The 18,468-nt window shown below is 35.9% G+C and overlaps 1 protein-coding gene and 1 pseudogene across 8 annotated transcripts in view; both read left to right on the top strand.

Annotated features, from left to right (window-relative positions):
* The window catches only part of DYM (dymeclin), a 439,642-nt gene that overhangs the window by 197,140 nt on the left and 224,034 nt on the right, over window positions 1-18,468 (top strand). For all 7 annotated transcript variants that reach the window (XM_032259512.1, XM_032259516.1, XM_032259515.1 and 4 more), the window contains 2 exons: window positions 938-1,116; window positions 10,056-10,181. In XM_032259512.1, coding sequence (XP_032115403.1) covers window positions 938-1,116; window positions 10,056-10,181 — 305 coding nt within the window. The remainder of the gene's footprint in view (window positions 1-937; window positions 1,117-10,055; window positions 10,182-18,468) is intronic.
* LOC116537375 lies at window positions 10,188-16,258 on the top strand (annotated as a pseudogene). Its single transcript, XR_004263094.1, has one exon. The product of XR_004263094.1 is annotated as a 60S ribosomal protein L15-like (transcript).

Genomic DNA, 18,468 nt, shown 5'->3' with positions numbered 1-18,468 from the left:
GAAATTATTGTATTATATTTTGTATTATATTAAGTTTTCCTTTAAACAAAAAAAAAGTTATAGAAGTTTCTGGTAGTTGTCTCAACCTTGGTGGGCTCTGTTGATTATCGAGCCTAATGTTGAACATACACAGATGGCCCCCGACCTGCAATGGCTGGACTTAGGATTTTTTGACTTTGTGATGGTGCAAAAGCAATACAAATTCAGTACTATATTTGACAAATTACGTGAGATATTCAACACTTTGTTATAAAATAGGCCTGCTGTTTTCAGTTGGATTAATACAATTTAGAGCTATATACAAATAAATTAGGCTAGGCTACGCTATGATATTTGGTAGGTTAGGTGTATTAAATGCATTTTCAACTTAGAATATTTTCAACTTAATGATTAATTTATGCGAATATGACCCCATTGTAAGTTGGAGAATATCCGTACTGAGTTTGATATAAGTAGATACTTCACCCACAATTTATTCATTTGAAGAAAACCCAGCTTTAAAGGCAATTTTTCTTTTTAATTCTATCTTAAAAGAATTTTCCATTTTGTGTGGAAATTACATCTTTTCTCTCTCTATACCTTTATTTAGGACTGATGGTTATTTAGTTTTGGTACAAAGTATTTCATGTCGACGTCCTGGTTAAATTATATTGATGGGAGGGCCTTTTGCCTGGCTCATAATTCTGTTTATTTAAGTTCATGTTCTTATAGCCGATTTATTTTGGCTATGTTAAGGGAAAATAGTAATAAAGTCAAACTATATGATTTAGTTTAGTTCTTTTTAAAGTAAATTTTATACAAATTAAAATTTTGAACCTGAAATGTAGTGACTTTTCATAAAATTAATGGGAATTGAGTTGTGCACATTACTTAACAGTATTTTTATTTATATAAAGCATAGCTAGAAAATACTGATGTGCTGTTTTCTGTATTCCAGATAGCAGTCCTTTCCCCTCATCAATTCCACATGCCTTCCAGATCAACTTTAATAGTTTGTACACAGCTCTTTGTGAACAGCAGACATCTGATCAAGCAACTCTCCTCTTGTATACATTGCTCCATCAAAATAGTAATATTAGAACATACATGTTGGCTCGCACAGATATGGAAAATCTTGTAAGTATCATACTAAACGTTCCATGCATTTGTATTTTGTAGTATTTTGAAGAAACACTTCTTTTCCCAAGACGACAAGTATATTTGCCTGATTGCCACAAATGTGATGATCTAGACACAGACAGAGGGTAGGAGCTTCTCCAGCCTAAGAGACAGTTCATGTGGAGGTGGCCTTCAAGAGCAGGACACAGCAGCATCCCTGGCTGGCTTGATACACTTCCCTGTCCTTACAATCTTTAACAGCCACCTGTTGCCCAGGATTCAGCCTGTTTGAGTCTTCCAAGAACCTCTGCAATTCTCAAGGAGATTTTTAAATCACCTTGGTCCCTTCCATCTGCTAAGTGCCTGCACACCAAGTTCATGTCACTCGTTACAATTGCAGCATATTCCTGATGAGAATGCTGAAAGAAAAGTGATGTTTCAGCTCAGCTGCCCAAATATCCTATCCCCTTTGTCAGGCTTAGACTTTAGGACTGTCTGAACTTACTCCCTGGAGTGTGATAGTCATTTTAAGATACCTTTGTCAGATATCACTTAAATTATACCATCCATCGCTACATGAGTGAAATTAGTTCTCAAATTTTTGTTCATAAACAAAAACTCCTGTAAGCAATAATTAATTTCCTTTATGACTAATGTGCAAACATCAGTGTTTCTATGAAGGGCAGAGTAGGCTATCTCACCAAGGTGTTAATGTTGTTTGAAATACATAGTATGTAGATAACTATGGACCCTTAATACATTCATAAAAATGTGAACATTCTCGAAATAGCTGGTAGCTGGTTGATAGCAATGAAATGTCCCCTCTGTATCAGTTTTTACAGGTTGATAGCAGGACTCTCCCAGTATTTGATTACCATTTTTTCAGTGTTAAATGTAAAATACCGTGTAAATAGTGAAGAAACATGGAATATTAGAATTCATTGAACATATTCTGCATCATATTGACACTAAAAACAAAAAGTGTGCTGAACGCGTCTGTCTCTCCACGTCAGGTCTATGTGGAAAGCATTGCTTAAATAGCAAATTGAGTGTGAAAGTACACTGCTCATATGAGTAAAATCCTGTAAAGAGAAGGCATATTTCCGGATGAGTGTGTATAGGCCTAGAGACAATTCTGAGTGTGATGTATTCTAAGGGAAATGTTGGCATTAAGCAGGAAGCCTGTGTCATCACCTGTTTCAGAAAGTTGTATGGTAAGGATGCGGGTATATAAGATGGTGCAGGGAGCAGCTGCCTCTGTGTTTGGTGATGTGCCCGGTGAAAAGTTAAAAGGTTTTGTGTTGTAGTTTTTTTGGAGGCTGGTGTTTGTTTACTTGTTCTGATTTTGTTGGATAATTTCTTAATTTATGCCCCATGTGTCCTTTTGCCTTTCTTCTATAATAAATATGCTAAGGCTTTGATTAGAAAATATATTATCAGTAGGAAATTTACTGTGCTGATCTGATGTTGTTGTGGTTATCAATCTTTTTATTCTGCAGTCTTTGACATTAAGAAGGTAATGTTTGACAGATGACAGTGTTTGTAAGAAATACTTTATTGTGTGTAAATCCTGTAAGACTGGAGATAGACCTGCCTCTATTCAGCGTCAGGTGTTGGCTGATTTGGATGCTTTCTATTGATGGTCTGACTCACTACTGATTGACTTGTTTTAATTTAATACAAGTTCATTAATCTGGTATAACTTCTTATGGTACATTCTCAATTGGTATCTATTAGAATAACAATACAATGACTTGCATTTTCTTTTTATGTCTCTGATTAGTGTCTGGGGTGAATCCAAGTCCGTGAATATTAAGAACCGGACTTAAGAGGGCATTTTTTTAGAAAAACTCATTATGGATGTGAACACAATTTTTATATTTTACCACAAGCAAATGATTACCAAGGAAAGTAGCTAGACATTTGAGATAATCATGATTCTTTTAGTTGTAACAAACCCACTTATGCCTACATAAACAGAAATATATTTGTACAAATGAAAAATTTGTGCCTTTTTTTTTTTTGGCTTCAGTCATAGCTGGTCCTAGGGGCTAAATGATATTATCCAGGCTTGGCCTCTCCATCCTTTGCCTCTGCCTTCTGTAGCTTTGGCCTTATTTTCAGGCACACACTTTACAAGTGGGGAGAGAGGTGGTCAGCAGCAACTTTGGACATATGTCCATATTGCAGCTCATAAGCTAAAAGGAAGAAAGATTATATGACTACTTCAGAAATATTTCACGAAGGGCTCCAAAGGTTGTGTATCCACTTATTTGACCAATGACTGTGGAAGTCTACCCCACAAGGGTAGAGGGAAATTCCTTAAGGAAGAGATCTTGGAAAATAAATATATAGTCACTTCAACACAGCGTTGCTTGTAACTTCCGTAATCAGGGCATTGTGAGTTAGTTGCTCTTTCAATTTCTGTTTGCGTTAGTCCAGCAGAGATTAGGCTGGTATTTCCCTTAGGCCTCTAGTAGTCAACTGCTTTTGGGTCAAGCCTTGAGCCTGCACAGATATTGCAGATATGCAGCTCTTGTCATTTTGATATCTTACTCATTTGAGACTTCACTGAAGACACACTTAGAAAATGAGATTAATGTTTACAGTGATTATGATTTGTCATTAATTGTAAAAGAAATGACATGGGATCTTTATATCTTGTTTTAGATGAACTAATAGTCCTTTATTTTCTGAGTGTGGTTTTTATGTAAACATCAAAAAGGAAAAGTATTTGTTTAGCCCTTTTCTCTTTTCCTTTTCATGCTAAGTTTCTTAAAAGCCTTGAACCACATTCTTTGCCTTTACTTCTTGTGCACTTTTCTACCTTGTGTGAGGTAACATCTGTTCCTACAGCTCCCTCATCAGCAGCTCATAATTGTTAGTAAATCTTTGGGCATGTTTCATCATTATCTTATTTGACCGCACTGCTGCATATGACACTGTTCATCTCTTTATTCTTTAAACTGCTGAATACCTTTGTCTTAGTCAGTTCTGGCTTAGTTCAGAATTTAGTCAGTCCTGACTGCTTAGCAAACATACCACAGACTGGTTCTTAAATAACAGAGACTTATTTCTCACAGTTGTGTAGGCTGGGATTTCCAAGATAGAGATATCAGCCCCTTGGTGTCCAGTGCTAGCCTGCTTCCTGGTTTGTCAATAGTCATCTACAGGCATTGATCGACTTACGACCTATGCAATTTACGACCATTCAACTTTACGACCACAATCGCTAGCCACAGCTGCTCCGCGTCTGGCAGCACAAACGTTGCCCAGCTGGGCGTACGGCAGTGCGGACCAGCTTCCGCAAAATGGTGTAGAGATGATACAAATGGCATAAAATGAACAAAGAAAATTATGTAACAATAATGAAAGAAAATTATGATAAAATATGACTTAAAGATTTTTATAACATCATTTCACAGTACTGTACATATAGCCCACTCAACTTACGACCAAATCGTGTTACGACCGGCCTGTCGGAACCAATCATGGTCGTAAGTCAAGCACTAGCTGTACTTACTGTGTCCTCACATGGCCGTGAGCAGTGGCAAAAAAGCAAGCTCTCTCCTGTCTCTTCCTATAAGGGTACTAATCCCATCACGAGGGCTCCACCCCTATTACCTAATCACCTCCCAAAGGCTCTGCCTCTTTATAGTGACCTTTTGAGGGTTAGGGTTTCAACATACGAATTTTGGGGGCCCAAACATGCAGGTCATACATCTATAAATATATACCTTAGCAAACAAATTAATTATAAAAAAAAAAAAAAAAAGAAAATATATATATATACACATTAGGTTTCTGATCATTCTAGTCTGCGGGTTTTCCCACCTCTATGCTTACTGCTTTTCTCTCTCTTTTGTGTATTATTTTCCCTTGTCCTTAAATAAATGTGTCCTACTGCAGGGTTCTGTCCTCCTTTTTGTTTTTTCTCTGTATTTCTCCCTAAAACATCTAAGCAAATTCAATGCCATATGCTGCCAGTGTATATGTTCCTGTTTATATGAGCCATATATTTTCAGTTCTATGTTTGCAGTCCTGATTGCCTTTGTCTTATATCCATGTATCCAGCTGCCCCAGACATTTCCCAGTGGCTGTCTCATAGGCATCTTAAACCAAACGTAAAAATTGGGCTCATTATTTTTCCTGCCCTTCCTTCTCTTACTCCTGTATTCCGTATCACAGTAAGCCATTCATAGTTGGCAAAAGCTTTGACTCCTCTGTTTCATTTCCCCATATCCAACCAAATCTTTTTTATTTTCTTATTGTCTTTGGAATGTTTTAGTGTTCTTTTTCCTGATTTCCATTCCTTTGGTTTAAACTGCCTTCATCTCTGGCTTCAATTATTGCAACATCTTTAACCGGTTTTCCTGCTTTCTGTCTTGCTATTCTATAACACTTTTTTACCGTTTCCAGAGTGAGTTGATTAGAGTCACATCTGATAATGTCACTTCCCTACTTTTAAAGTACTTTCTTGGCTCCACGGTCCCTTCAGGTTGAAGCTCTCACTCTTTAATGTAGCTAACAAGACACTTTATAATTTTGCCACAGCTTCCGTTTTGGATCTCATCTCTTTGCCATATGTTCTTTGTATTCTTTATTTAATCATAATGAATTAATTTAATTTCTCTCAATCTAACCTATCTCCTAACTAGGTTTAGACTTGGTTTTCTCTCTAGAATACTTCTCCTTTGAATTTTCTCCTTGTTCCTCTTCTCAGGTAACTCCTAGTAGTTTTTCAGATCTCAGTTAAGAGAGTTCTTTCAGAATTGAAGTGTAATTATAATAGTAATTATATACTGTATCCAAGTGGGATTTATCCCAGGGATGTAAGCTTGATTAGACCTCTGAAAGTTACTGTGATACGTCAGTCATATCAACAGAGTAAAAAACAAAAATCATACGATTATTTAAATAGATCCAGAAAAATCATTTGACAAAATCGTCACTTTTTTTTTTTTAAATAAAAATACTTAATTAACTGGGAATAGAAGGGAACTTCCTCCAGTTAATAAAGGGCTGCTATGAAAACCCCACAGTTCAGATCATACTTAATGGTAAAAGACTATGTTTTCTTTCTCCCTAAGATCATCCACAAAACAAGGATATCTGCTTTTCACCATTTCATTCAACATTTTAGTGGAGTTCTAGCCTGGGCATTTGAGCAAGAGAAAGAAATGAAACATATCTAGATTGGAAAGCAAGGTATAAAATTATCTGTATTTGCAGATGACATTATCTTATATATAGAAAATCCTAAGGAATCCACTAAAAAACTAGTAGAATTAATAGATGAGTTCAGCAAAATTGCATGATACTGGATCAGTATAAAAAGTCGGTACGCAAAAAATTGTATTTTTATATATGAGCAATCCCAAAATGAAGTTAATAAAATAGTTCTATTCATAATAGCACCAGAAATTTAACAAAAGAAGTACAAAACTTAAACTCTGAAAACTACAAAATATTATTAAAAGAAATGGGAAAACAGAATTCATTGATCACAACACTTAAAGAAAATAGAGCTAGGGCCTTGCTGTGTTGCCCAAGCTGGTCTTAAACTTCTGGACTCAAGCAGTCCTCCCACATTGACCTCCTAAAGTGCTGGGATTACAGGCATGCACCACCATACTCAGCCCTGATCATAGTATTTAACATTGTTAAGATGGAAATATTCCCCGGACTGATGTACACATTGAGCATAATACCTATCAGAATCCCAGCTGACTTCTATAGAAATTGACAAGATGATTTAAAAATTCATATAAAATTACAAAGGACCAAGAATAGCCAAAACAAGCCTGAAAAAGAGCAAATTTGGAGGACTCATACTTCCTGATTTCAAAACTTACTATAAAGCAACACTAATCAATACAGCATGGTACTGGCACAAAGATAGATATAATACATCAGTGGAGTTGAACTGAGAGTCTAGAAATAAACCCATATACCTATCATCAACTCTTTTACAGCTGGGGTGCCAAGACCAACGTGGAAAGAATAGTTTTTTTCAACAAATGGTACTAGTGCAACTGTGTAGCTACTTGAGAAAGAATGAAAGTTCAGCTTTTGCTTCACCCCATATACAAAATGAATTCAAAATGGGTCAAAGACCTAAAAAGAGTTAAAACTGTAATTCTCTTAGAAGAAAATGGGGGTGAATCTTCATGACCTTGGATTTGGCAAATGATTGTTAGATGTAACACCAAAAGCATGAGCAACAAAGGAAAAAACAGGTAAATTGGACTGCATCAAAATAGAAACTTCTGTGCTTCAAAGGACCATCAAGAAAGTGAAAAAACAGCCCACAGAATGTGAGAAAATATTTGCAGATCACTTATCTGGTAAGGAACTGTATCTACAATATATAAAGAACTTTTAAAACTCAATAGTATAAGGACAGTCCAATTGAAAAATGGATAAAAAATCTGAATAAACGTTTCTGCCAGGAAGATACACAAATAGTTAGTAATACACACATGAATAAAAACTTGACATTAGTCATCAGGTGAGTGTAAATCAAAACTACAGTGAAATACGACTTTACTCCCACTGTGATGCCTAGGATAAAATGTTAGATAAGAAGTGAGGATGTGGAGAAATCTAATCTCTCTTACACTGTTGGTGGAAATGTAAAATAGTGCAATGGCTTTGAAACAGTCTGGCAGTTCCTGGAACAATTAAACAGTTACCATATAATTCAGCAATTCCAAGGCTACATGTATATCCAAGAGAAATGAGTATATGCCTGCAGGAAAACTTGTGTGTTTATAGCAGCATTGTTCATAATAGCAGAAAAGGAAAACAGCTCAAATGTTAGTCAACAGAAGAATGGACAAGTGAAATGTGATGTGTTTATGCAATGACATATTACTTGACATAAAAAGGAATGAGATCCTCATACATACCGCAACATGGATAAACCTTGGTAACATGTTCAGTGAAAGAAGGCAGTCACAAAAATCTACATAGTCTATGATTCTATTCATGCAGAAATCCAGAATAGGGAAATCTATAGAGACAGAAAGTGGTTCCTTTGGGCAGGGCAGATAAGGGACTGGGGGAGGTGATAGTTAAACAGTGTGGGGTTTCTTTTTGAAGTAATGAAATTTTTCGAGTTGTCTATGGTGATTATACATTTATGGATATATTGTAAACCACTGAATTACACACTATAAATGGATTGTATAATCTGTAAATTGTATCTCGATAAAAATATTTAAAAGAATGAAGTACTATTCTGACATAGACTCATTGGACCCGTTACTTACTTTTATATTATTAATTCTTTGAATATACCATTTATTTGTGTGACTTGTAAAGTACAGAGTCTCAAGAATATTTTCAGTACTCTATTGATATTACATACTGTGGATAAGATGTGCTTCCTTCAGGCTTAGCAAAATAAAAAACATGGCATAAAATATATAGTTATAGTTGCTTAATGTGGGGATGCATTCTGAGAAATGTTTTATTAGGTGATATTGTCACTGTGCAAATATCATATAGAGTGTACTTACACAAACCTAGGTTGTATAGCCTAACTACACACCTAGGCTTTATGGTGTAGCCTGTGGCTCCTAGGCCATAAACTGTATACCATGTGACCATACTAAATACTGTAGGCATTTGTAATGCAATGGCATTTGTGTATCTAAACATAGAAAGGGTACAGTAAAAATATGGTATTATCATCTTACAAGACCATACAACTACAAAGTATTATATGTTGTCTGTCCATTATTAATGGAAATGTTGTTATGTGGCGTATTGAAAACTCCAGAATCAGAATTAACAGATGTTGAGTTAAATGACTATAAAATATAACTGCTTACTAGGTAATGTGGACTGTGAGTACAGTGTATCATGTTTGACACGGTGTCAGAAGGAACTCCAAAGATAAGAATGCCTGGGAAAAGAGAAGGAGCAATGACTGCTTGGTGACTGATAGACTTTGTTCCTGGAATTTAGTAGTGCTCATGCACGGAACTTCACAAATTAGGGGAAGTTTTAGCTACAACTTGTGAAAGAATAAAACATACCAGTGCCACATTTTAAAAGCTTCCTGTGATAGGTGTGCCTGCCAAAACACGTATGCCCCAGTGTGCAGCATGTCAGCCCATTTTGGTGGGCTTTGCATATCAGCCTGTGCTTTAGGGACTTGTATGTATAAATAATTTACTTATTACACGTATTATTTGATTTCAATGAAAAAATTTTTTTTGCTTATTTTCTAGCATTCAGTAGTTAGTGTTCATGGTTTCATACAAGACATGCTATGTAGCTAGTCTGCCCATCTTTAATAAATACTTTTAGTAACCTCCTTACTTTAGTAAAGAAGGAACAAATTGAACAAATTGAAGGTGTCAAAGTAATGATTTGAAATAAGCACAGTTGGTCCGCATGTAAATGGCATTATGAAATGAAATGTTTGACAGATACAGTGAAGAGCAGATCTTAATACATATGTTGAGAAAACGCACCTTGGGTTGCAAGAGTCTGTTTAATTACATGTTTGTTTTAAATATCTTTCTTGAAATATATTTTTTACTTGTTAGCTTTAAAAAGTGGTGCTAAGCACATAAAACAAAATGTTAACTTCTGAGCAGCTGTGCTCTCCCCTCTACTCCCACTTTTTAGTTAAGTTGGGAGAAGGCTATGTGACTTCTTAAAATCTTCAAAACAAACCATGAGCCTAAATGGTCCTTGCAGATCCAACCTTTATGTTGGTTAGATCTTCAGAGACCTTCACAGAGTTAGTGATGATTTGCTCTACTGGTATCTTAACTATACGTATGGAAAGTACATTAATCAGAAATGGGTTTATATGGTTTTCTCTAATGAAAAATATAATTATGATATTAAAGCAAATATAAAATAAAATTGTAAAGATTTAAAACATTTGGATTTATAATGAAGTATTGAAATAGTCAATTATAATTTTTATTCTCTAGGTTTTACCAATTCTTGAGATTCTGTATCATGTTGAAGAAAGGAATTCTCACCATGTGTATATGGCCCTTATAATATTGTTGATCCTTACAGAAGATGATGGCTTCAACAGATCCATTCATGAAGTGGTAAGTTACCAATAATTGGATTAGAGTTAGAGTCACAGAACAGACATGTCCCTACATAAGATTTACTATGGTCTTTGCATTTCTTTCTGGTAGATGTTCCTGTGAGAACCTGCATTAGAAATGATATGCCTTTTTCAGATTTATGAAGCAGTGCTTTTTTTTTCCCCCCCCCAGAATGACTATTAAGCACTATTAAAAACTCTCTCAAAATGGTTCTTTAGTAAGTGATACAAATGTTTTTGCTAATATTGAGTTCATTTTTCTTAAGCATTTTATTTCCACTTTTTCATTGTGGCAGAAATGGTCAAACAGGTTTCCTTCATGCATATGGAATTAGAGAATAAAACAAGACCAAAAGGGGAGTCTGAGAAATCCATTGTTTTATTTATATTTTTTAAAGAACATAACATAATTTAACTCTTTAAATTTTGGCCTTGTTGGAGAGTTTCATTCCCAAGTTGGTTTTATCTTCTTTGGCATTTATTTATTTATTTGCATCCAAGTAATACACATGTAGTTTTAAAACTTATATGGAGGTATGAGGTTTTTTTTTTTTTAAGTAAAAAAAAGAAAAAAGAAGGAAAGAGAAAGAAATAAAAAAGAATAAAAATAAAGAATGAAAAAGAATGAAGGAGAGTAAGAAAGAGGAAGAGGGAGAGAGAACGGGAGTGTTGCTTTATTGCCCGAGAAAAATAACAGACCCATGTTCACCCTATTTCTGTTTCCCATTCCCTTAAGGCAGATGCTTTCAGTTCTGTCCATGTTTCTAAATAACATACTCATATTGTGATTTTTTTGATTTTTCAGTTTTAGATATTAACTATTGTTGTCCTAAGATGGAAGATGGTCATTGGTTCTTCCTGCATACCACATGTGTTCCCTCTGGGTTCCCAGCACCACTTGCCGGCACACAGACTTTTTCCTTTTTCAATCTTATTAGCATTTTTGGTTAACTCAGTTTTTACATTATTATTTTTGATGTTATTTTAGTTCAGCTGTGTACTATAGGATAATTGCATTTCCTTTCTTGAACATGTTTTACTATTTCTGTAGCACATCATTGCCCTGTGTTTTTTTTTTTTTTGTCTGTGTGTGTGTACCAATCACTGATTTGACCCCCAATACTTCAGCAGAACTGAAAATTTGCTCAAAATACATTTAAACTTACTGGGTTTTCTTTTTGGACTCCTGTCTTTCCTGGAGCAGCTGCTGGCCCTGATGGATCTGTTCATCTGTAGGAGTAAGCACTAAGAAGTCAGTTGGAAGTTCTGTGTGTGGGCAGGGCTGACTTATTGTGCCTTGCTGAACATAGTCTCTTTCTCTGGGACTCTGTCCCTGTAGGCCATTGTTTTGGGTGGATTCTTTCTCAGGATTCTTCCAGTCTCCTTGCTGGGGTCTATAGGAAAAGGGGGCAGGGGCAGGGCTTTCACTCTTTATAAGAGTACAGACACTTTGTTTTCTCCTCATTTTCAGTAGGGCTTTTATATTATCTTTACCCTTCTCTCATATTCCCTTAAATCATGTTTTTGCCTCTTACATAATATGACCATAATTTCAAGTAAGATTTAAGGAATCTTGACCATTGTGGAAAGAGTACAGAACATACAAATTTATTTTTTGTGTGTATATTTAAGTTGATGTTTTGATATATTAATACATATACATAGAGAATTGGCTACTGTAGTCAAGTAAATTAGCATATATGTCATCTCACACAGTTACCCCCTTTATTGTTTGTGGCAAGAGCAATGATACTCTCCTTTGGCAAAAATTCCTTTGGCAAAAATTCTGAATACAATATCATTAACTATAGTCCTCATATTATACATTAGATCTCTAGACTGCATCCTATATATCTGCAACTTTGACCCATATCTCCCCATTTCCCATCTCCACCCCCTGGTTCCCATTGTAATATCCTCTATCTCTGTGTATTTGACTTTTTAAAAAGATACTCCACATATATGTGAGATCGTGAAATATTTTTTTCCTTTGGTTTATTTCACTTAGAATAATCTCCAGGTTTACCTACATTGTGCCAAATGTCAAGGTCTCCTTTTTTAAGGCTGAACAATATTCCTTTGTTTATACAACCACACACTACTTAACAATTGGGAAGCATTGTGAGAAATGCATTGTTAGGCGGTTTTATCATTATGCAAACAACATAGAGTATACTTACACAGCCAAGATAGTGTAGCCTACTACACAACTAGGCTGTGTGGTATAGTCTGTTGCTCCTGGCCATGAACAAGTACAGCATTGTTACTCTATACCGTAAGCAGTTGTAACACAATGGTAAGTATTTGTTTATCTGAGCATAGAAAAGCTACTGGAAAAATACAGTATAAAAGATATTAAAAGGCACACCTGCATAGGGCATGTCCATGAATGGAACCGGAAGTGGTACTGATTGTAGCAATGAGTGAGTGGTGAGTAAATGTGAGGGACCAGGACATTGCTGTACACTACTGTAGCCTTTATAAATACTGGACATGTCGGCTACACTACATTTATAGAAAATGTTTTTCTTTAACAATCAGTTACCTTTGGCTTACTGGAACTTTTTTACTTGATAAAGTCACCACAAACACATGAATATTGTGTTGTGCTGCAATGACTACAACATCTAGTGATGGGAATTTTCTTGTAATCATCTGGGACCATCTTTGTATCTGTAGTCTGGCATTGACCGAAACATTGTTATGTGGCAAATGACTGTACGTACATTTTCTTTATCCATTTGTCTGTTGATGGACTCTCTGGCTGTGTCTTGGATATTCTGAATAGTGCTCCAGTGAACTTGGGAGTGCAGCTGTCTTTATGAGGTGGTGATTTCATTTTCCTTACGCCCAGAAGGGGAATTGTGAGATGATACTCTAGTTCTATTTTTAATTTCTTTAGTAATCTATATATTGTCTCTCACTGTGGTGGCTGAAATCTGCATTTCCATTAACAGTGTGCAAGGGTTCCGTTTCCTGCACCCCCTCCCGTACTTGTTATCTTTTGTCTTTTTCATAATAACCATTACACTGGTGTGATGATTTTGGTTTGCATTTCCCTGATAATTAGCGATTTTGAGCACATTTTCATATACTTGTTGACCATATTTATGTATCTTTTGGAAGAATGTCTATTCAGATCCTTTGCTCATTTTTTAATGGGATTATTTGTTTTTCTGCTGTTGAGTTGTGTGAGTTCTTTATATCTTTTAGATATTAGCTCTTTATCAGATACATGGTTTGCAAATATTTTATATCAATTTAGAGGCTGCCTTTTCATTTTGCTTATTATTTCCTTTGCTGTGCAAAGCTTTTAGTTTAATATAGTCCCATGAATTCATTTTTGTTTTTGTAGCCTGACCTTTTGGTGCGAATATAGACATTTCTTTGTTCTTGTTTTCAGTAAAATACTATGAGAAATAATATTTTCATTGATTTACTCAACTTTTTAAATATAACTTTTAATAAGGAATTAAAAACGAGTACGATTTTTAAAAAAATTTTTAAATTGAAGTATAATATGCATGTAAAGCACACAAATTTTAAAGGAAAACTAGTGAAATTTACATTCTATATTTGTGTTACCACCCAGATCAAGATATTGAATATTTCTAGTATAATAGATGATGCCCTTATGCCCTTTCCTGATCGATACCCCAACCCAACCAGAGTTAATTGTTATCCTGACATCTCTCATATCTAGATTAGGTTTTGCCTTTTTAAAAATTACTGTGCATTTTCTTATATTGGCTTCTTTTGTTCAGAACAGTGTTGGTGAGATTCATTTCTGTTATTGCATCATTAGTGTGTTCTTCTATATTGTTATGTGCTATTCTTTTGTATGAATATGCCACAGTATATACATATCCATTATTTTGTTGTGGGCATTCTTTTTTTTCAGTTTAATTTTATTTTTAATAAAGCTGTGTACGTTTCAAATTGTATTTTCATGGACAAATACACTCATTTCTCTTGAGTATAGAAGTAATAATAGAATTGCTGGATCCCTTTCCATCTGGCGACAGCCATCAGGTAAGCCAAGATGGGTGCATGCGAGTACATCCAGGAGCTATGGAGGAAGGAGCAGTCTGATGTTATGTGCTTTCCTCTGAGGGTCGGCTGCTGGCAGTACTGCTAGCTCTCTGCTTTCCACAGGGCTCACTGCCCCACCTGGCCTGATAAAGCGTGCCAACTGGGCTACAAGGCCAAGCAAGGTTACATTATATATAGGATTCGTGTTTGCCATGGTGGCCCAAAACGCCCAGCTCCTAAGGGTGCATCTTACGGCAACCCTGTCCATCATGGTGTTAACCAGCTAAAGTTTGCTCAAAGTCTTCAGCCTGTTGCAGAGGAGCAAGTTGGATGCCACTGTGGGACTCTAAGAGCCCTGAATTCTTACTGGGTTGGTGAAGATTCCACATATAAACTTTTTGAGGTTATTCTCATTGATCCATTCCATAAAGCTATCAGAAGAAATCTTGACACCCAATGGATTACCAAACTAGTCCACAAGCACAAGAAGATGAGTGGGCTGACATATGTAGGCCAAAAGAGCCGCAGCCTTGGAAAGGGCCATAAGTTCCACCACACTTATTGGTGGTCCTCACCAGGCAGCTTGTAGAAGGCGCAATACTCTCCAGCCCCACCATTACCGCTAATATAAGTAAAGTTTGTAAAATTCATAACTAATAAACAATTTAGGACAGTCGTGTCTGCTTACAGGTGTTGTTTTTCTGTTAAAACTAGTCTGCAGACTGTTTCATGAATGCTTTGTCCAATTAAAGTGCAATAATGTTTGAAGACAGTAAGTGATGGTGTATCTTGTTTCTAATAAGATAAACTTTTTTGTCTTTGTTTTATCTTATTAGGAAGTTATATGTCAGTGTAGAAAACATACTGTGTGATATAATAGGCTTAAAATAAGTTTTTTAAAAGAGAAATACTGAAACTAGTCCTGTAGATTTGTCTGGTGCATGTGATGAAACCTGCAGCTTTATTGGGGTGATGGCAATGCCCTGCTGGTTTACTTTCAAGTGGCTGGGTGTTTTTTAGTTTGACAGGTACAGACTTTGTAAATTGGGCTTTGCTTTAGAAATTGTAGGGTGGGAGGAGGACATGTTAACTATGTCATGATTATATTTAGAAAATTACGGGCACAAATTTGGGTTAGCCTGAATAAAATTGCCTCAGTCTCCACAGTACCATTTTCAGTTCACGTAAAAGGTAAAAGCCCCTGGTTCAGTGCCTTGGCTTCATAGCATTCAATGATTAGTGGTAGTGCCATTAACACTGGTATGTTTTGAAATTGAATGTTAGACAAAAGTATTGGTCTTAATGTTGGTAAGCTAGCAATCAGTGCCAGCAGGGGAAGTTGGTGAGCCAGTGTCCATTAGATAAATACATTTCAAGTGTGAGCTTAGAAGTCAACCTTAAAATACTTAACTGTAACACTAGTTCGTGATCATTATGAATCCCTTCAGTCACATTAATGGGGAAAGTAGTTGACTATAAATACCTCATTCTTCTTCTAGTCAGTCTTAAAAACATCTTGGGTTACCCACTCTTCCCACTCCCGTAGGATGTAGAAAAAGTCGTACATGTGCATGGTTTCCAACTGTATGTGTTTTCTGCAGTTATTTCTCTTGTTTCTGGCCAAACTACCCTAAAAATCCTTACCATTCCCCAAGGTTGGGCCATCACTTGTGCGCCCACTTTCACAGTAAGTATACCACCCTGTTGCATTTCTGTTTGCATCATGTCTTCCGGGAGACTAGGCTACTGTTTTCCAAGGTAAATTTGAGTGAAAGGAAATGTAGACAAGGTATTGCTCAATTCTGAATTTTGACTTTGCTGATATAATTTAAATGCTCATTTCTCTGAACCAGTTTTCTCGTGTCTTCTTTAGGGGTTTCAGAAAGCTCAGTTAATTTATTTCCAAGTACTCATAGCAAGTTCATAAAAGTTCTTGAGACCTAAATTTCTTCTCAAAAAAAGAAAAGATCTTAAGTCATACATTTTGATTGTGTAGAGGTTGTTCAACTAAAGGAATAAATGTCTATTAAACTTAAAAAAGAAGTGCTGGATCATAAGATAGGTATGTGTTTAAGAGATACTAGTAAAACTGAAGCTGTATATACCCCCCAAATCTGCAATTTCACTTTAAGGTTCCCTAGGAAGACTCTCACATGTTTACATGGAGAAGTCATTCCCATTAATGCTCATCACAGCATTGCTTATGATCTTGAAAATGCTTAGAACATGCAAAGTAAAACAATCAGAGTACTGGCTGTATCAGAGTAAGACAAGGACATGCAAATTGGTGCACAGTGGGGATTCACTGAGGTCTGTAAAGTTTTATTTGCTCCAGCAGCAGCAATAACAAACACATATACACCATGGAATACTATGCAGCCGTAAAAAACAATGAGTTCGTGTCCTTTGTAGGGACATGGATGAACCTGGAAACCATCATTCTCTGCAAACTGACACAAGAGCAGAAAACCAAATACTGCATGTTCTCACTCATAGGCGGGTGTTGAACAATGAGAACACATGGACACGGCAGGGGAACACTACACTCTGGGGTCAGTTGGGGGAAAATAGGGGAGGGACAGCGGGGGGGAGGGGAGTTGGGGAGAGATAGCATGGGGAGAAATGCCAGATATAGGTGATGGGAAAGAAGGCAGCAAATTACACTGCCACGTGTGTACCTATGCAACAATCTTGCAGGTTCTTCACATGTACCCCAAAACCTAAAATGCAATAAAATAAAATAAGTAATAATCAGAACAAGAAGTAACCACACAAAAAAGTTTACAGCAAACATGACAAAAATGTTAATTTTTGGCATAATTCATGTGTGAGTATACTTTTTATTGTGCTATTTTCTATATTTTTCTATATCCTTGTTATATTCTATAATTAAAACACTTTCAAGTTAGCAGAGAATTTTGCATTAAAATTAAACTTCACTGACTGCCAAAACGGGGTTGGTAGGATAGGGGAAGTTCAGCTCACATTCAAGTTCAGTTCCATAGGATTTCAGGATATTTTAGATGACATTTCAACTTCAAATATTGAAACACTTGTTCTTTTTCTCTAGAATCTGACTTTCTTGTTGATCTCCATTTATTTTGATTCCTTCCTTTTCCACATGTAATGGTAGAAAAGAGTATGTTCCAATGTTTTACCAAGTTTCTCTACATCGAATCATAACCTAATTGCCTATGAAATACATATTGTTATCTCATTTTTATTGGAATTTGCATTTCCTAATACCCAGTGATACAGAGAACTTATTTTTAATGTGCTTTTTATGTGCTTATGAATTTTTTTGCCATTGTTTTAAATTATCCTTTTTATTTTTAAATAATTGTGGATTCACAGGCAGTTTTAAGAAAAATAAGAGAGACCTCATATACCCTTAAACTAGTTTTTCCCAGTGGCAACTATCATTGTAAAACTGTAGTACAATATCACAGCCAAGATATTTGATACTTTTGTTTGTTTGTTCGAGACGTGGTCTTGCTTTGTTGACCAGACCAGAGTGCAGTGGTGCCATCTCAGTTCACTGCAACCTCTGCCTCCTGGGTTCAAGTGTTTCTCATGCCCCGCCTCCCAAGTAACTGGGACTACAGGCACACGCCACCATGCCTGGCTAATTTTTGTATTTTTAGTAAAGACGGGGATGTTTCGCCATGTTGGTTAGGCTGGTTTTCAACGCCTGACCTCAAGTGATCTACCTGCCTTGACCTCCCAAAGTGCCAAGATTGCAGGTGTGACCCACCATGCCCAGCCTGATATTGATACTTTTAAAGGTATAGAACATTTCTGTCATCACAGAAGTATTTCCCTCATCTTGCTCTTGAATAGCCATACCCCTGGTTAAAAACTAGGCTTATTATTGAGTTGTAAGAATTCTTTATTCTGGATCATTTGCCTTTTATATTCTAGTTTGTTAATGTAGTTAATTAGACTATTATTTGTTGGATATCAAATCAACTTTGCATTCAGGGATAAACTGCACTTGGACATGATATGTTTTTAAATGTAATTTCGTATACAGTCTGGTTAAGTTTCAGACTTTGTGTTTTCTGAGGAATTTGTACATTTCTTTTAAGGTAATAAATACACTCTTACTACCTTAAAAAAGTTACTTTTTAATGTCTGTACTTGCCATAGAGATATTACCCCTCATTCTTCATGCTGATCATGTGTCTATCTCTTCTTCATCTTTCAAACTTTTTTAAAAGTTAAGAAAAAAAAATTTTTTTTTTTTTTTTTTT

Source organism: Sapajus apella, unplaced genomic scaffold, assembly GCF_009761245.1.
Source record: "Sapajus apella isolate SASKATOON/1434 unplaced genomic scaffold, GSC_monkey_1.0 scaffold109, whole genome shotgun sequence".
In the NCBI taxonomy this organism is placed as follows: Eukaryota; Metazoa; Chordata; class Mammalia; order Primates; family Cebidae; genus Sapajus; species Sapajus apella.
This window is presented reverse-complemented; position numbering and strand designations above follow the sequence as displayed.